At 40.0% G+C, this 20,412-nt stretch overlaps 2 protein-coding genes across 3 annotated transcripts; one reads left to right on the forward strand and one right to left on the reverse strand.

Moving 5' to 3' along the window:
- The first annotated feature begins 740 nt into the window (after positions 1–740).
- acads (acyl-CoA dehydrogenase short chain) lies at positions 741–13,407 on the forward strand. Of its 2 annotated transcripts, XM_022202859.2 has the most exons (11): positions 741–897; positions 4,060–4,220; positions 4,670–4,819; positions 5,448–5,559; positions 5,782–5,933; positions 6,049–6,219; positions 7,981–8,118; positions 10,212–10,307; positions 10,385–10,441; positions 10,526–10,680; positions 12,952–13,407. In XM_022202859.2, the coding sequence occupies exons 1-10, from the start codon at positions 870–872 to the stop codon at positions 10,676–10,678; spliced, it is 1,218 nt and encodes a 405-aa protein (XP_022058551.1). In that variant the 5' UTR covers positions 741–869; the 3' UTR covers positions 10,679–10,680; positions 12,952–13,407. The 2 variants fall into 2 exon arrangements, with proteins under 2 accessions (XP_022058551.1, XP_022058552.1); XM_022202860.2 differs by having other exon boundaries at positions 10,526–13,407.
- A 4,276-nt stretch (positions 13,408–17,683) lies between these two features.
- On the reverse strand, positions 17,684–19,373 carry cldn5b (claudin 5b). The gene has a single exon (XM_022202879.2). The coding sequence runs from the start codon at positions 19,356–19,358 to the stop codon at positions 18,558–18,560; it is 801 nt and encodes a 266-aa protein (XP_022058571.2). The 5' UTR covers positions 19,359–19,373; the 3' UTR covers positions 17,684–18,557.
- Between the last annotated feature and the right edge of the window lie 1,039 nt (positions 19,374–20,412).

Below are 20,412 nucleotides of genomic sequence, written 5' to 3' on the forward strand. Positions count from 1 at the left end.
TTAAAGTCTACACTAATAAATATATTAACATCATTAATTATTTAAAAAAAAGTCATTGTAGATGTTGGACTCAAAAAAGTGTTATATCAGACACAACTGTAGTTATGTCCACTCTAAAAAGTCATTCAGGGCACCCATTTCCACCACTTACTTAAAGGTGTGGTGTCAAGAGAAAACATCTAATTGACTGATTGAGTGAAAAAAAAACTTTAAGTATGAAATATTATTTTGATTGTTGGGTCAACATAATAAAGTTGGTAATTGCATTACCTCAGTATTGTGTGTAATTTCAAATGAAAGAGGTTTTTAAGTCTTACATATTGTTTACTCAGACATTCAATTCAAAAAGACACATTTTGTTGTGAAAGGATCTACTATCTTACTACATGCATTGCATTGCAGCTCAGCTGTCATTGTTAGTGTGTGTACATGGGTGAATGGCAAACTCAGTGGAAAGCACTTTGGAACCTGAAGTTTTAAACCATTTATCATTTACGTGAACAAAAACATGCAACAGCCTAAAACTGTTGAATAAAACGTGACTTTTGCTCCACTTCTGACCATCATGTCATTTTGGGCCACGTGCTGCCTTTATGGACTCTGAAAGTCCTTTTATCTGTGGTCGGACGTTGTAATGCCGTTTGTGTAGTTAGTAGCAACAAAACTGACTCTGTAACAACATAACGTGATGAAAGACACTTTAAATTAGTGTATTTAATATTTACAGCGTATTAATGACTACATACAGTGCGCTCCTGTCAAAAATCTACAAAAATTCCGACAGGCCTTAAATGCAGCAGTTAGCTTCATAACAGCCCTTGTTTAACTGTCAGTTGGAGGTTTGTGCATGAAGCAGAGAGGAAGGCGTCATGGCTGCACTGTTTAAAGCTAGAAAAGGTGAGTACAATTAACAAAGGAACGACAGAACAATGCAATGCGTATTGATGATGAGAAACTTTATTTATGACCCGAAGCCGATGTGAGCTTCAGACTAGCTGGATGGAAATGTCTTATTAGCTAGCTTAGCTTCCTACATAACCAGCAGTTACATGACCTTCTTAAACTAACGTGACTAGTCTCATTCAGCGTCACAACTGTTAACCAAGCTGTAAAAAATACGAATGTTTGTATCTTTTGGTCATTTCGTTGGTTAGTTAAATGATACTTGTGTGTCTGACTGTTAGCTCATTGGCTAAATATAGTGACAGGTTAGCTCGCTGCTAACAAAAATATCAATAATACCAGTTGACTATGAGAGAAAACATCAGGCGGATGTGTTGGGAAGCAGTCTAAGAAGTGTGTTTGTTTCTGAGAGGTTTTTAATGTGTCACACTGAGGTGAAGGTGACCTTTCACCTGAATAACATGAAGCTAACTAGTGAGTTGTGCTGCGTTCAAAGACACTAAAGCTTCTCAACAGTGCTGCAGAATAAAGAGAACATGACCGTCTGGAAAGTAAATATGCCATATAATAGTTATACTGCTACTGTTAATAGTAAAAAATAATAATAATAATAGTCTTAATTTATGGAGCCCTTTTTTAAATTAAGGTACAAAATCATTCACACAACAAATTATAAAAATCCTCATCTCCTGAAATAAAACTGATTATACCAGTTTCATTCAGGCTTTCAAGTATAATCTGCTGGTTATTTTATTGATTAGACATCAGAAAATGGCTCGCAGAGTACAAGACGAAGACATCCATCTCTTGTTTTGTCTTAAAAGTTCAGGAGACCATAGTCTTTGATTTATTTTAATATAAGGTAAGGAAAAGTCACAACTTTTTCAAATTTGTGATGGTAAAATCTCCAAATTTTAGAGTGTTTTTTTCTTGAGAAAGTACTTAATCCATTAAGATTGGTAAACAGTTTCAGCTTTGATGATCACTTAACTTTGTCTTCTGTTGTGTTGAACCGACAGCAACAGCAATAGAAATGCATCAGTAATGAAGCTTTGTTTAGTCAGTTTTAACCATTTACAGTCATTTTAAAGACTAAAGAGTGATAATAAGATTTTATTCTGAGGAAATACACTGATAAATACATACTTAAATATTTATGTTAAATTTCTGTAGTTGTATTTTTATTGGAATGATCCACACCTGTACATCTAGATAACTATTAATCACACTGTTGAGCTCAGCTGAATTTTTAAAATCAATCTATAGTTCAAACAAATAATGAGTTCATCAAAATTTTGTCAGTGGATTAGTTCATAATGAAAATAACCATTTTCTAAGCCTTTGTATCTTACAGTTATATTTTAATATGTCACATCACTGACTTCCTTTTCTATTCTTCCAGTGCTGAAAGATGTCACTCATTCATGTCGTATGTAAACTGATAAGTGTCCTTCTTTAGCACTAAATGACCATCATTTCTAATGTGGTTCTCATGGCCTCATCTAGAATGATCAAAGTGCCGATTCTTCAGGTGTAACCCAGTACTACATTGTAATACTACAGTATTCAAAAAAACAAATCTACGTCACCCTGTGTTGCACTGCTCCAGTAACAAACACAGATAATCTATACTCTCTCCCACTGTGTGTAGGTGCTCAGTTTCAGCGCTTTAAGTTTTTGTTCTAACAGCACATTACATCAGACCCCATGACAAAAAAAATCACATCTAACTGTGAATTTTGTGAATCATTACAGGTGTAGTAACTTCTTGTTTAGCCTCTGGCTGATTGGGCATCGTCAGATTCATCATCAAACCAATTAATCAAAGGATCACATGACTTGCAGTATATTAAGGAATAGACCAATGACTGTATAGATGTCTATCTGTATACAGTAAATCTTTACTTACTAAATGCTCCTTGCAAAAATTTTTCTGCAAATAGAGCACAGTGAAAAGATAGTCATGGCTTTTCTGAAATATACTTGACTCACCACTGTGTCATGGCTTACACAGAGAAAGAATACTGTACTGTAGAATTTTTATGTGTATTCTCCAAAATTCCAATGGGAAATTTAAGTGTCTGATATTATAAACCATGTAACTTGTCTTTATAGCTTGAGAAAAAAATATAGAATCAAACAATCACGCTGCTTCAATGGGACTTGTATAAAAGTCATAAAACTTCAAGGTGAACCAAAGGTTGATTTGATGTCTTCCCCGTCAGATTGCTACTGGTATCACACCAAAGTATTCAAGATCAAAATGATATTAGTTGGTGTTGATAGTGTGGGCAATCAATAAGAAACTCATGCATACACAGGTTTTAAAAATACAAATATCCTGCTTTCAGCCTCTCAGATGTGATAATTTCCTTTTTTTTTCTATAGCTATTGAACGTAAATTCAACATTTTTGGTTTTGTCTTGGACAAAAGAATTTTTTTTCCTCTCAGTTGTAATCTCACACAGACTTATTATCCTGAATGGAACACAAATGTTTCAGTGAAGTTTCACGACAGTCCGTCCAATAGTTGTGGAGAAGTTTGAATCCAAACTAAACAAGAAAAGCACTCAGAGCAGTACTCCACCAAGGCTGCTAAGTTGTTGCATGATTTCAGACAGATGGAATCATTAAGAAATTTTTGGTCCGCAGCGGCCGATTTGTAGTACGATCGCAGTCATGTGATCATCAGCAGGCAGCTGATGTAGTGTTCACTTGTTGTCATAGTTACAGTGATGCTATTTTGCAACACAGAAATCTTCAAGAAATCCAGATTATAGTCTGTATCACTGCCAAAATCTAATCATTTGGCCCTTGTGTCATTTCTGACCTTCGCTGAAAATTTCATCCAAATCCGTTAGTCCGTTTTTGGGTAATGTTGTGAACAGACAGACAGACAAACCAATGCCGATCGTCACAAAACTCCACCACCTTCCTTGGTGGCATAAATATCATGGCAGTAGCATCAAATAGACAGGAAAAGTCACCAAAGGTGGTTGACGTTATCATCTGGGGACCATAAATATTTCTATACAATAAATAACCCATTTGTTTTTGAGATTTTTTAGTCTGGCCCAAAGTGTCAGATCCATAGAGTCACATCTCAAAAGATGGATGGTAGTTAAGCTCTGAAACCTGTTTACTTTTCTCCCACAGCTCTTGGCTTGTGTCTCCGTGGCTGTCGAAGTCTGACTCAGCTCGCAGAGTTACCAGAGACTCATCAGCTACTAAGACAGACCTGCAGAGACTACGCGGACAGAGAACTGATGCCCATCGCTGGCAAACTAGACAAAGAGCATGTGTTCCCTGCCAAACAGGTACCCACACACAGCTGCACAGTGTGACGCTTCGATGGACATTCCTCAATCCTGAGTTGGATATAAATTGAAATCTACTGTTAGTTGCACACCAGTTTTTAAGCAGGTCAAAATAAAAAGAACATGGAGATGTTTTATGACCCTTGAGAGCAAGACCACTGTGCAGGAACTATTATTGACATTTTCATGATAAAATTGTAAGAAATAATAATGTGACTTACAATACATTATCAGCTGAATTTGCAGCTAAAAGAGCCAGATGATTTGCTGAGGAAGTGTTAGAGCCCAAAAATGACAAAAAAGGTGAATGTTGGACCGAGATTAACTGTGTCAGGAGGTCAAAGCCTGATATTTCTCTTTATTTTTAGGATAAAAAACATTGAATTTGGTGTTCTAAACAATCATTTAGTGCAGATTTGAAAATTCAGATTCTATATATTTCTGTCCAGATTCATGAGCTGGGGGCGATGGGCGTAATGGCGATGGAGGTACCGGAGGAGCTGGGCGGAGCTGGGATGGACTATCTTGCTTACAGTTTGGCCATGGAGGAGATCAGCAGAGGCTGCGCCAGCACAGGAGCTGTAGTCTCTGTTAACAATGTAAGTACAGTGTGTCAGCTGTAGGGATCCACTGATTTGTTTTTGTTTTTTCATTCCCTGATGTCAGTACTGATTATTGGTAATCAGGGAGGCCGATAACCGATAATTGGAACCTGCAGCAAACATTTTAATCTTGGCATCTTTGTTGAAACACTTTTGTGTTTTTATGTTCTACATAGACTTCCAGTCAAAAGTTTGGACACACCTTCTCATTTAATGTCTTTTCTTTATTTTTATGACTATTTACATTGTAGATTCTCACTGAAGACTGGTAGTGTATGTGTAAATGCAAGACACTATTTTGACATTTATCTTAAAGCAAAAAGTGCAGGGACCTGCCAGCAGCATTTCTTGTAAAGCTGCTATTTTAAATGAATAAAGTTTAAAAAAAATTGTCTTGAGACCACAGAGTGCAGTGTGAGAAAGCCTGCTGCATCAGAGCTAAAGGAGCACATTTAATGTAAGTGTTACAATAATCTGTCAATTCAAACATTCAGGAATCAAAAAAGTGACAAATATCGGCCTCAATAATCAGTAATGCCAATATTTAGTCAGCACAGATCATGCATAGAACTGGGTGTGACAGCTCAGGTGATTGTGTGTTAATGGCCTGTGGTTCTGTTCTTAGTCTCTGTATATCGGACCGATACTGAAGTTTGGTACAGAGGAACAGAAAAAACAGTGGATCACTCCGTTCACCACCGGAGAGAAGGTGGGCTGTTTCTCCCTCAGTGAGCCAGGTAAATATATCTCCTCACCGTGTGTTCAGCTACAGCAACTAAAGGGTCCTGCTGCCCATTTTTACCTTTACATTTTTTTATAATTGTGCTTTATTTATGTACTAGAAAACAAACAACCTTCTCCATGAAAATATAACGACATGTAAAAAAGAAGCAATATTTTATCCCTCAGAAGAATTTATTTTCGAAGATAATTATTAAAATACCCAATTTAAATTCCAGGGAATGGCAGTGATGCGGGTGCAGCCTCCACGTTAGCTCACCAGGAAGGAGACCAGTGGGTGCTGAACGGAACCAAAGCCTGGATCACCAACTCCTGGGACGCCTCTGCCACCGTCGTATTCGCCACCACAGACAAGAAGCTCAAACACAAGGCAAGACAGAGCGCGCTTTAATCCTCTTACGGCAGAGACGAGAAGTGGATTGTAGCTGCACAATAGTGAAAGCTTTTTAATTCCTAGAGCTGCTGTTTGTGTTCCATGTCTGCAGGGTATCAGCGCCTTCCTGGTCCCAATGCCACACCCAGGACTTTCTCTGGGGAAGAAGGAGGACAAGCTGGGCATCAAGGCCTCGTCCACCGCCAACATCATCCTGGAGGACTGCAGGATACCTCTGGAAAACATGCTGGGCCCACGTGGTACAGGATTCAAAATTGCCATGGTATTTGAATGCATTTTGTTCAGTCAGGTCTTTTTATTTTTAATACCAGACTCATCTTCTAATTATGATTCCGTAACCCTTTAAGCTTCAGTGTACCGCCGGCGGTACACCTACTAATTTGCATAGGAATTTCAAGAATGTCCGACGGGTGCAAACGCGATTATACAAACACTATACACCGATGGAAAGCTTAGATTCTCATGAATCCGCCGGTATAAACCACTTTCAGATGCGATTACCGCAGCGGGTGAGAAAAACACATTTGTCCGACAAAAACAAATATTCATCCATCCGTTCTCTATACACGGCTTCAAAGCACACAGCGCGACTCACATTTCAGGGTTTATTATTACACACAAAAAAAAGATTCCACAAAAAACGGCCATAATCCAACCTTTTACATCAGATGACACAAGCCAGTAAACTATTTTGTCCAAAACATGTCCTGAAGTCGGTATAAAATCCCCGAATCGGTCGTTTTCAAGGAAATGCACCTCCCGATGCGCGTCCAATATTCCCCGTATTTTTCGTAATTTTTTTTATTTAAAAATAGAATATTAGCGATTTTTTTGTACTGAAAACGGCTGGAATTGACTGAAGCTTAAAGGGTTAAAGTAAAATAAAGTAACCTTCTAATATAGACACCTGCAGAATGTGATATTTAGATTTGTTTTACGCAAGAAAAGTAACATCATTATTATACGGTCTGGGAATGGAATTTGAAGAACCAACAACCATCGTGACAAAACATTGCAGTTGTTCAGTGTGACACACTGACATAACAAGAATTTATCGCTGTCTAAGGGCAATGTGAAAGACTCTCAAACAAGCACTGCTTGCTGACAGTTGGTTTGATCAATGCGATTTGTCCAAACTAGTAAACATGTTCACACCAGTGCTGTTTCTCCATTTCACAGCCAGAAGTTTCATTCATTTTGTTAAGATGTGGCTGTATTAGTCGTATATAACAGGGAAACACTGAAATTCTGTTCACTGGAGGAGTTGGCATTTTTGTAGCCACTTTAATTTTAAGATTGCTTTAATGTCTTATTTATTACTCCGCCAAGGAACGCGGCAGAGTTATGTGACGATCGCTGTTGGTTTGTCTGTCTGTGAGCAACATTAGTCAAAAACAGACTAATGGATTTAGAAGAAAATTTCAGGGAATGTCAGAAATGACAGAAGGACCAAGTGATTGGATTTTTGTAGTGATGCAGCTGATAGTCTGGATCCACGGATTTGTTTAGGAATTCTGTATCGTTGTGAGATAGCGGCACGGCGTCACTGTAACCATGACAACAAGTGAACACTACATCAGCTGCCTGCTGATGATCACATTACTGCGATCTGTCACATTCTGATTTGTGAATTAATTGTATATTGATTGAATTGAATTTGTCATTTTCACTCAATATGTGTGAAACTGGTTGAAGCAAATATTTGTGTACTTGAAAAGCAATCTAAAGAAGTCTTTTTCTATCACTTACCCACACAGCCGGAGAGATACAAGGACTGAATGTGCAGCTTATGACAAAAGTCACTTCCTGAAAATATTTCCTGAAAAATGAAATAAATGAGACTTGACTTGTACGTTGATGATGCATCGATTGTGTAGTTCATCTTTGTTCAGAGGGCAACACTCCAGAAAGCGTTTTGCAGCTTCTTTTCTGTTTGGTAATCTCACAAGCAAACACTCATGTCACATCTCATTGAGCATTAAACATTGAACAGTAACTCAACATCTTTGTCTCTGCCCCACAGCAAACCCTGGACTGTGGACGGATCGGCATTGCTGCTCAGGCTCTCGGTATCGCCCAGGCTGCTCTGGACTGTGCTGCCGACTACGCACACAAACGAACTGCATTTGGAGCCCCAATCGGCAAACTACAGGCCATACAGGTAACACGGCCTCAACTTCAAAACTGTATGACGCGTTAAACATTACAATGCCTCCTTGGACTTTGAACCACAGGTGTGAAAGGCATTTTATCTTCAAAAAATATCACCAAAGTTACACCATTTATCAGCCTGAAACTGTCAAAAGGAAGGAATCATTGATTTTTCAGCTTTCTGGAAGTCCTTGATAGTATCATTTGTGGTAGATGTGTTCATCAGGAAGCATGATCAAATCTCAGCTTGAAATTGTAGTATTTGGATACAACAAAAGAGACTGAGAGGAAATTAAACCTACTGGACCACGGCTCAAACAGTATACAGAAGAGCATGTTGTTAGGAGATGCATTCTGCATAGCGACGCATCTTCCAGAGCTCATGAGCAGAGTGGTGTGAAAATGTGAAGTTAAATATTTATAACATGTGGAGCCATGGATTTTTCCCACTACTGGTAACATCTGCATCTTTCTTTTTTTTAAGATTCTTGGCATTTTAACCATGTCATACTGCACAGAAGACAGTTCTCTCTGATCCCGTCAATGGTTCTTTTATTTCCACAGAGGTGTAGGGTTTTATATTAAATAGAAAAAGAGCCTATAGTAAGTAAAAAATGGTGTCAGCAGCAAAAAAAAAAGAAAAAAAAAGACCTAGAATGGCTTGATAGTTAGAGCGTTAATGGCTCCAAGGAGCGGTGGAGTTATGTGACAATCGGCGTACAACGTTACTCAAAAACGGACCAACACATTTGGATGAAATTTTCAGGGAAAGTCAGAAATGACACAAGGGATTAGTTTTTGGCAGTGATGCCTCTTATCGTCTGGATCCACAGATTTGTTATAGATTTCTGTATCACTGAGAGATAGCTGCACGGCATCACTGTAACTATGACAAGTGAACACTACATCAGCTGCCTGCTGATGATCGCGTGATTGTGATCCTATTACAAATAAACCGCTGTGGACTTATTGGGACTTATCCATTGGAAATGATACAAGGAACAATTGATTAAATTATGAAGGTGTTTCCAGGTCCCATCAATTCCCGCTACATGTTTACGTCCCGCTATTCGATATCTGTATGTAACGTACACATGCATAGCACACGCCTGTGCTCGTTGCAAGATCATTTTGTTTGTGGGTACATCTATGTTAAATATGTTGCCGTGATTTCTGCCACAATTTTTTTTCAAAATTTCATACGTCTGAACAGCCGAGGCGGAATACTGCGCTCTCTGAGTGCTTTTCTTGTTGATTAGGCATGAGATGGTGAAAAGGTCATGAATTTCCCAGACTTGGTGTTGGTTTGTCAAAAGACGGATGGCAATCAGAGGACGTTGGCATTTAGACAGAAAACAGTGAAACATCACGCGTAAAGGACTGAAGCTTCAGAATTAATGAGATAATTGTGATGTGGAAACTAAGTCCCAAATCATAGGTCAAAGTCTAAGACTTGACCGTGTTCACAAATCACCAGGAGAAGTCTGCATTCGAGGGTAGCGGTATTTAATGTCGACAGAAAATCTAGGAGCATTTCTAAGCAGTGGTAACACCACAAGAAGAAAGTACTGCAGATACTGAGCTGTGCATCGTCTTTTATGCTGTGAGAATTGGTAATTTTTGCCACGCCTATAGCGCTTATTATGGGAAAGACAGTTTTGATTCAGTTAGGTTATCATTAAGTCATGTTTTAGAGACAGCATGCCCAGACATGTTCAGACTCTCCCTTAGCCCCCTGCACATTTGTGACAGGTTTAATGCATATTATACCATTATGTATTAAGTTTGTTATACATTTTAAATAGTTATATCACTTTAAGTTGACACCATTGTGTTCAGTACTCCGTGTTTCATTTTTCTACAAAGCATATGATTTGTCTTCACACCAAAAATATAATAAACTATATGATCTTCCAGCTGTGTGTGTGTCCTCCACAGACTTATGCACAATACCATCAAAACATCAGTCATTACTAGACTATTCATCATGATGTATTTCACACGCACTTTCTTCAGTTTAACAGCTTCTACCATAATGATATCATCTTTTTTACTTTTAGTATTTCGTACCAGCAGTAACTGTATTTTTCTCTTCATGTCTAGTTCAAACTGGCTGACATGGCTGTGGCAGTGGAGAGCGCTCGCCTGCTCACCTGGAAGGCTGCCATTTTTAAAGATTCAAACAAACCCTTCATTAAGGTACACAGTCAACTCTGATTTAAATTTGACATTTCTCGCAGAATTATACATTCAACTCAGCTCTTGTTTTCCTACAGGAGGCAGCCATGGCCAAGCTGGCAGCGTCTGAAGCCGCCACGTACTGCTCACATCAGGTAACAAACCTAAAGCAACAAAAGGAAAACTCCAAACTCTCTGATTAGCTTTTTAACTTTTCTTTTATTTGCGCTTCAAATCAGGCGATCCAGGTTCTGGGTGGGATGGGTTACGTGACGGACATGCCCGCCGAGAGGCACTACCGAGACGCTCGCATTACAGAGATCTACGAGGGCACCAGTGAGATCCAGAGACTGGTTATCGCCGGCCAGCTTCTGAAGGAGTACCAGTCATAAAGGTGCTTCTGTTGGTGACTTTGGTATAAAACGGACACACAATCCCAGATCTGTCAGAGACCTCGCCTCATCCATAAAGATAAGGAAGCCAGTGCGATCAAGGTGCAGCTTTTACACATTTTGGCGACCAGCCATCGAATCAGGGTTAGACTGAAGATGACGCTGCAAAGATTCAGAGGAAATTCACTTGATTTTACGTCTCCATCGTCTGGCATCTCAAGAAAATGCAGGATTCAAAGCTACGTAATTTACCTCCGCTGCCTTGAGATGATATCAGTACTTTGCCAGTTTAAAGGGTCAGTTCAATTTGTTCCCTACTAAAGCTCAGGTTCACATCTCTGCTCCTTAGTGGACCTGCAATGACCTCCACTGGCCAGAGCTGAGTCTGCACATAAAGTCATAGTTTCAGTTTGATTAAAGAGTCCATATTCTGCTTTTATGTTCCTCCCTTCAGTCTTATATAGCTGCTTTTTCTGCGTGTACAAGGTCTGTAAACTTAGACCGCCCAGAGTTCGGGTCAAAGGGAGCTATTCACTCCCACAGAAAACTCTGTACGAAACACCGTGTTTGAAGTCCAGGCTTTTCTTTCACTGATTGACACCACCATGTGACACATAATGAGCAACTGCCATGTAATCTACCATTATTTCCTCATGGGCAAACGAACCAATCAGAAGAGACTGAGCATTTCAGTCTCATTGTGTACAACACAAAAAAATGTGCTTTTGAACATTAAAGCCTGTAAATATGTTTTAGGAGACTCCAAAATATAATTATAAACCTGTAAATGTGTAGAATCTGGACTGTTAAAGCCAACCCCTTTTCATGCTGCCATGTTGTCTAAGTCGCTGGCATCACAGAAATACGCACAAAGTGCTGTTTGGCATTGGTGCCACCCACTTTTGACTCTCGTGTGTGTGTGTATATATAAATATATATATATATATATATACATATACACGACCGTTCAAAAGCTTGGGGTCACTTCGAATATCCTTATTTTTGAAAGAAAAGCATTTTTTTTCCAATGAAAATAACTTTAAATTCATTCGAAATACAGTCTAGAGTCTAGACATTGTTAATGTGGTAAATGACTATTCTAGCTGGAAACGGCTGATTGTGTTAGCTAATGGTGTTGAAAGGCTAATTGATGATTAGAAAACCCATGAGCAATTATGTTAGCACATGAATAAAAGTGTGAGTTTTAAGGAAAACCATGAAATTGTCTGGATTACCCCAAGCTTTTCAATATATATATATATATATATGTATATATATATATATATATATATATATATATATATATATATATATATATATACACCGCCTGTCAAAAGTTTTGAGATGGGTTCTAATTTATTTGAATGAGAAATTGTCTCAAAACTTTTGAGAGGGGGTGTATATACACGTGGCACAATGTGGCATAATTAACTGTACTTTCACCAAGGACACTGAGGTTTGCGTTCTTATTTTTATCATTTAGCTTCATTATATTTTGTGACTCAAGCTTGGTTTCCACTTGCTGTTAGGTTAAGTTTAGGCACCTGGTTTTGCTTCAAATACACCTTTTCACAATGTTGACCACATGTTACAAGGCACACTTCTAGTTACCTGAAAAGAAGCAACAGTAATTTTATATACATTTCATATTTTTATGTGCTTTTGAAGTATAGCATTAGAAAATGCCAAATTTAAAAAAAAAACTTCTCTAATTTACACTTGCTTGAGGTGTTTTTCTGCTTTTTCTTAAGCCTTAATGAGCGTTGTGGGAGGTCGCAACATCTTTACTGAGCAAGTTACTGAACAGCTCTTTCTGCTGTTGTCTTTGCAAACAACATAAACCTGGCACATACCAGCTGACATGAAAGAATAATGACCACTTTTTAACAATGGAGAACAAATACTGAAGACTTTTCATTTTTCTCTCTTAGATGGACATCGTGTTTCTTCAATTTTTTTCAGCAGATCAAACAACTAAATTTGTTTCCAGTTTCTTCTACTGTTAATTACAGTTGTATTGCCTACAGCGCCACCTTCTGACAACACTGTGCAGCCTAGTTAATGCACTCCACAGCAGTTAATGAAATAAACCTGACTGGCTTCAAATGAGATCAGGCTCAAAGTAATGCAGACTTTTAAAAAAAACAACTCTTTCTTGAACAGAATAAGAAACTCAGCAGCAGGTGTTTAATAGTTTTCAATCACAGTTGGATAAATAGAATGAATTCCCCTCTCAAAGTACTCTGTTTTTTTTTTGTTTTTTGTTTTTTTAGAGTGAACTGACCCTTTGAGATGATAAACGCTACAAACAGTCCGGACACTGACTCATCTACATTTTCCCGTCCCATTCTGTGCTCTCTGAGGAGCTTCCACCACCAGGGGGCGACTCTGTGCCTTCACGTTTCTGTCTCATCACCTGCAGTCTGATTCATCAAACACTCATCTTCAGAATGTACGCTCTTGCTGCTCTGCAGTGTAACTCATTTGGAGATGGTAGTTAATTGGAGGAAATTCTTGGTCAATGCAGTTTTGGTGCCAATTATGTGAATTTGTCAAATGCTGTGCAAGGCTGTGTAATGAAATGCAGCATGTCAGTGCCTCAATATCTTGTACATACTTTAATGTGACTGATTGTGTGCTGATAATGATAACACAATAAAAATGCTTTGTAGATGCTACACATAAATTATGGATTTTCGACATTAAAAATGAAACATGAGCAACTTTAATGATTATATTTGTGTGTGCGACAGACCGCAGAAATGCCACAGGAAGCATTTAATAGCCTCTACAGCACATCATCAGGCCTGAACGGACATTTTTCACTTCACATAGTTTGTGTCATCAGAGCAGAAAAAGCACTGACAACAATAATGACAGCAGTCTATTTATCTGAACTACTTCCAGGATACCTGTAGTGGCTCACTGTCATGTCTTAGTGGGAGACCAAGAATTATTTTGGATGTTTTTTTTTTGTTTTGGTCCATCACTATGGGCACATATAATAAAAGTCCTGCACCTCTGTGGAAACAGAACAGCCATAGAGGGAACTAAAAATATGTTCTGTGCAGTGTGACAATGTCAAATAATGAAAAAGAAAAAAGACATTTCTTTGATTATTTTATTATTTACCGTAGTAAAAATCTGAAAAAACAATTTCCAGGCATCCGTGGTTCCTCAGGTAAACAAATGTGAGACAATTTGATTAAAGTGTCACACACTAACAAAAGCTGCGACATATGACGTAGACAAATGCTCGACGTGGCTCATGAATTGTAACAAAGTGCATAATATGTCAAAGAGGGATACATGAATATGTTCTGCATTGCAGAAATGCTTTGAGTCAGAACTTGTAGCTCAGACACACATCTCCTTTCAGTTACTAAATGCTCTCTCATTACTTTGTCAAGAATTTCAATATTTGAGGTTTTACTGTACCTTGATAACTCGAGCCAACCATCAATTTTGACTTGGTTTTTCTTTATTTTTATTATTTCCTTGTTTTATTCTGGAATCATTTTGCTTGTAGGTCAGTGTTAATAAATCAAACATGATTTTGATGAAACGTCAGGATTTTAAACTAAAATTTGGTTGATTTTTTTAAAGGAAACTATACATCACACACGCTACGTTATCTGATAATTCTTTCAGTTTTCACTGTTTCTGGCTGATAAAGGATGCCATTTTGGTGATTTAAAAAAGAAAAAGACAGTTCTTTCAAACCTGTCGGCAGGTTTTTGGCTTCAGAGGGTGAAGGCAGGAGGGGATGTTCATTTTTACAAACTTCAAACATTCTGCAGTCTAATTAGTTTGTGTGATCTTTAACTAAACTCAAACCCACGACAACATCAGCCTCTTTGAAAAGCCCAGGCAGTTGTTCCATTCGCTGCACATCTCCCTGTTTGTGTGCGAGGCGCCACCCACTTCACTGTGTGTTGTTGTTGCCTGATTGTGTTTGTGTGCGCCCGTGCACGCTCTTCTTCTTTGTTTATCCACGTGAGGGCACTGATTGCTCCACTGGTCCACATCTAGGCCAAGCTTCCTGAGGCTGGAGGTGCACCCTGCTGATTGTGCTGATCCTGGTGATAGTCTGCTGGCTGCATTGTTCCACCCAGCCTCGCTTGCTCCCGTGCAGGGCCACACCGGTCGTTTAGCTCCCCGTTGGGGTGTGTGAACCAGGGACATGATTATGTTGACGTCATTTTCTGGCTCTTAATTGTTTCCTCTTTCTCACATACAAACAAGCGCATGTGCACGAATGCATTATATTATGTACCCCTATTTTTAGTAAACTTGTCACGTGAACTTTGCCCTCGTTATAAAAGTGAGGCAGCATTAGATTTGGGTCATTATGTTTATGCTGTGGCAAAGCAGGGAAAAATCTGTGCTTTCCAACTGTGATGTCTGCATTAATTAATTGTATGAGCTGTTTCTGAGTGATTTTTCTCCTTATATAATTTTTCCTGACTGTAGGCTAATTTTTCACTCTAATATAAAGCATGCACCTCTCAATACATGCACCATATTTGCCCAAGGCTTTACATATTATAAATAATTTACATTGCCTGCAGTTCATCTCAGAACTCTCTAAATCTTTATCCCATGACTGTTGGTCACAGCTAGTTCAGTCACTGGCTTCTTACACTCAACAATAATATAAACGCAACAATATTGTTTTTGCTCCCATTTTTTATGAGATGAACTCAAAGATCTAAAACTTTTTCCACATACACAATATCACCATTTCTCTCAAATGATGTTCGCAAATCTGTCTAAATCTGTGATAGTGAGCACTTCTCCTTTGCTGAGATAATCCATCCCACCTCACAGGTGTGCCATATCAAGATGCTGATTAGACACCATGATTAGTGCACAGGTGTGTCTTAGACTGCCCACAATTAAAGGCCACTCTGAAAGGTGCAGTTTTATCACACAGCACAATGCCACAGATGTGGCAAGATTTGAGGGAGCGTGCAATTGGCATGCTGACAGCAGGAATGTCAACCAGAGCTGTTGCTGGTGTATTGAATGTTCATTTCTCTACCATAAGCCGTCTCCAAAGGCGTTTCAGAGAATTTGGCAGTATATCCATCCAGCCTCACAACCACAGACCACGTGTAACCACACCAGCCCAGGATCTCCACATCCAGCATGTTCACCTCCAAGATGGTCTGAGACTAGCCACTCGGACAGCTGCTGAAACAATGGGTTTGCATAAGCAAAGAATTTCTGCACAAACTGTCAGAGACCATCTCAGGGAAGTTCATCTGCATGCTCGTCGTCCTCATCGGGGTCGCCACCTGACTCCAATTCGTCGTTGTAACCGACTTGAGTGGGCAAATGCTCACATTGGATGGCATCTGGCACGTTGGAGAGGTGTTCTCTTCACGATGAATCCCGGTTTACACTGTTCAGGGCAGATGGCAGACAGCGTGTGTGGCGTTGTGTGGGTGAGCGGTTTTCTGATGTCAATGTTGTGGATGGAGTGGCCCATGGTGGCGGTGGGGTTATGGTATGGGCAGGTGTCTGTTATGGACAAAGAACACAGGTGCATTTTATTGATGGCATTTTGAATGCACAGAGATACCGTGACGAGATCCTGAGGCCCATTGTTGTGCCATACATCCAAGAACATCACCTCATGTTGCAGCAAGATAATGCACGGCCCCATGTTACAAGGATCTGTACACAATTCTTGAAAGCTGAAAATGTCCCAGTTCTTGCATGGCCAGCATACTCACCGGACATGTCACCCATTGAGCATGTTTGGGATGCTCTGGATCGGCGTATACGACAGCGTGTACTAGTTCCTGCCAATATCCAACAACTTCACACAGCCACTGAAGAGGAGTGAACTCCCCCCTCCCTCGCAAACCTTTGGCATTCTCTGCATGAGCTTCATGAGGTGGTCCTCTGAAATGGTTTTCACCTCACAGGTGTGCCTTGTCAAGGTTCATTTGTGGAATTTCTTGCCTTCTTAATGAGGTTGGAACCATCAGTTGTGTTGTGCAGAAATCAGGTTGGTACACAGTTGACAACTGCTAGAATCCATACTATGGCAAGAACCAATCGGGTAAATAAAGAGAAACAATAGTCCATTATTACTTTAAAAATTGAAGGTCAGTCAATCTGGAAAATTGCAAAAGCTTTGAATGTATCCCCAAGTGCAGTCGCAAAAATCATCAAGTGTTACGATGAGAGTGGCTCATATGAGGACCACACCAGGAAAGGAAGGCCAAGAGTCACCAGCCTCAGAAATGACAAGTTAACAGCACCACAGATCAGAGCCCAGATAAATGCCACACAGAGTTCTAGTAGCAGACACATCTCTACATCAACTGTTCAGAGGAGACTGACCAATCAGGCCTTTATGGTCAAATAGCTGCTAACCACTGCTAAGGAAATGCAACAAGCACAAGAGATTTGTTTGGGCCAAGAAACACAAGGAGTGGACATTAGACCAGTGGAAATCTGTGATTTGGACTGATACGTCCAAATTTGAGATGTTTGGGTCCACCCACCATGTCTTTATGAGATGCAGGAAGGGTGAAGGGATGGTCTGTACGTGCCAAGAGTGTGCAAAGCAGTAATCAAAGGGTGGCTATTTTGCAGAACATGTTTCCATTTATTTCACACTTTCTTGTTTAATACATAATTCCATGTGTTCATTCATAGTTTTGATGCCTTCAGTGGGAATCTACAATGTAAATAGTTATGAAAATAAAGAAAACCCATGAAATGAGAAGGTGTGTCCAAACTTTTGACTGGTAGTACATCTATGTAAAGTGGTTTCATTCCGTTTTGTAGGAATGCAAATACCTGAAAACATGGCTGAAAGACATCAGCACTTTTTCTGCTTGTCTCTGCATATTGAATAAGTAAAGCTTTTGTACTGTACTCTCTGACTCATTGATAGCAGGAAATTAATAGAGATTAGCTGTATGTCAAACCAGCTGTTTAATTCTGTTTTACATATAACCAACCAGGACAGAAATAACGAGGGCAGACAGTTCAACTGTTTATTAGAAAAAGTATTAAAAGAGTAGAAAAACATGACAGAAAGTACAAAACACTGTACATGTATTCAAATGCAAATTCCCTTCTTTGATCACAACATGAGTGCACATCGGTGTGAAAAGGCTTCACTGCCTGCTGCACGTTTCACTGTGGGAAACAATCAAACGAGCTTCACAATGAGTCCGCTGGGAGACAGAGAGGAAAAAACTATTTACAAAGAAGCTCCGCAGCTCTCAGAGCCTCAACCTGCACAACAACCCCAGTGCAACCTCCTGAGAAAACCCTGCTGGCAACAAACCACAGCTTCTGTCCAATTTCTACACTGTTTTGATTCAACAACAAAAAAATCCTGTTTAAAAAAAATTAGAAAATCTGGCAGAAAAATATGCGATGACATACTGTAACATTCAAAAATTGTAACAAAAGAAAAATATCAAATATTTAGAAAATAAGGATATTTATAGCTGCTTTAAATACAGTAAATTTATTTTTCAGTCACCTTTTGTAAAACAAAAAAATTCTTTTTGTAAAAATACAGATTTTTGGTGTGGACAGCTGTTACATGGAAAATTTTTAAAATGACATTGTTTTTTAAAAATGCAGTTAAAAATGTTTTTTAAAGTTTTTTGACAGTGGAAGTGGCCCCTGTGATGCGTAAAAGCCGGTTAGGAGCATAAATAAACTGCTGCTGCCTGACAAATATGAACATACTTTCAGTTGAGAAGCACATATTTGACAGTTGCATCCACAGACAGTTTCATGTCATCTGAGCTCCACCTCACAGCTCCACTCGGCATAGCGTCCAGTGGAGATTCATATCTGTCCCCAAACTAACGTCCCCGGAACAAACTGGACCTCCATATTATACATAGTTCTTCTTGTCAAAGTCCCCGTTGGCTGTGATCGTCTTGGTGGGGACGTATTTGATGGGGTAGGACCCTCGGACCCCCTGGGAGAAGGAGCAGCACAGCAGCGTCCCGCCCAGCAGCAGCAGCGCGGTGGCCGCCCAGCCGATGTAGATGGAGGCTCCGATCTCCCTCTTCTTGGATGAAGGAATCTGCGGGTTGTGGAAGTCCACGATGATGTTGTTTGCCATCCAGCAGAGAGGCACCAGCACGAAGAGCCCGCTGATGATGTAGATGACCCCTCCGGCGTGCACCACCCGCGCCTTCACCGTCTCGTCCTTGATGCAGTTGGTGCACTGCGCGCCGGCCACCGTCACCGTCAGCGCCACGACGCCCAGCACGGCGGAGATGACCGTGAGGGCTCGGGCCGTCTGCAGGTCCTGAGTGAGGGCCAGAACCGAGTCGTGCACTTTGCACTGCATCTGGCCGGTGCTCTGCACCACGCAGGACATCCACAGACCGTCCCAGATGGTCTGAGCCACCACGATGTTGGTGTCGATGAAGGCGGTCACCTTCCACATGGGCATCCCGCAGGCCACCATCACCAGCAGGGAGCCGGTGACGCACAGCGCCAGGCCCAGGAACTCCAGACAGGCAGCGAGCATGGCTCCGGTTCTACAGCTCTGATGGTCCGGACCGACAGGTGAGGTCTTCAGAAGTGGGTTTGACGGCGCTGCGCTCCGAGGCTCCTCATTTATCACACTGACGCTGCTGCTGCGCCTCCACACAAACTTTAGACCAATCAGAGGTGAGCGCATCTTTGTATCAGCCAATGAGGAGCGTGAAGGAGCACCAGCGCCTCAATGCGCACGTGAAGGAGCGCGTGCGTGTGTGCGCACCGGTGAGAGCAGTTTGAGCAGGAGCGCGCACTGCGCGGTGCCTTCCTGTGATTCAGTCTGGGATGAGGACAGCTTTAGGCTCCAGGAGGAAACAGAAACTTGGTGTTTTCAACTAACTGGACCCCTTTTTATATAGAATATGCAAATATCTCAGTTTCTACTGTTTTCTACTTTTGTGGCTCCTTACAAGTAAAATAAAACACTCATAACAAATATGAAGGGGCAACAAAAGCATACGAAATGGCCAAGAAGAGACACAAAATATGGCCAAATGTGATGAAAATGACAACAAAACAAGACACAAAACTACCACAGAGAAACAGAAAATCATCACACTGACTCAAATAATGACTACAAAACACACAAAACAACTATAAAGAGCTATAAAACTGCAAAGCAGCACAGAAAAACTATAGACATAAAGCATCACAAAGAGACAGATAACTACAAAGAAGCATCACGAGACACAAAATGACCAAAAAGAGGGACAAAACCACTGAAGAGAACTGTATAATGACAACTTAAATAGACAAAATGACCCAGAAAGTCACAAAATTACCAACAAGAGGTACAAAACCACTGAAACAAACTGAAAAATGACAACTTAAATGGACAAACTGACCCAAAAAACCCCACAAAATTACCAAAAAGAGACACAAAAATCCCAGCATGACAAAAACAAGGGATACACATCTTGATTTTTGACACATTTAGTAAGTTAACAGAACTTTCTCTCTTTCTCATGAATCCAACAACTTCTAATTGTTATTAATGCCAAACATTAGAATAAGTTTTTACAGGAAAACAGATCCATTTAGTCCAAATATTCATTCATTCATATGATGGGTGTCTTTGAGTTGCTACATTGAGAGTGCATTTAAAACTGTGGCAATGATTTTGCCACCATCATCGTTTTCTGATATTTTAACCCATTTTGTTCTGCTTCAGAAACACTCAGAGGAATGCAGGATGC

Source organism: Acanthochromis polyacanthus, chromosome 18 (genome assembly GCF_021347895.1).
Source record: "Acanthochromis polyacanthus isolate Apoly-LR-REF ecotype Palm Island chromosome 18, KAUST_Apoly_ChrSc, whole genome shotgun sequence".
Taxonomy (NCBI): Eukaryota; Metazoa; Chordata; class Actinopteri; family Pomacentridae; genus Acanthochromis; species Acanthochromis polyacanthus.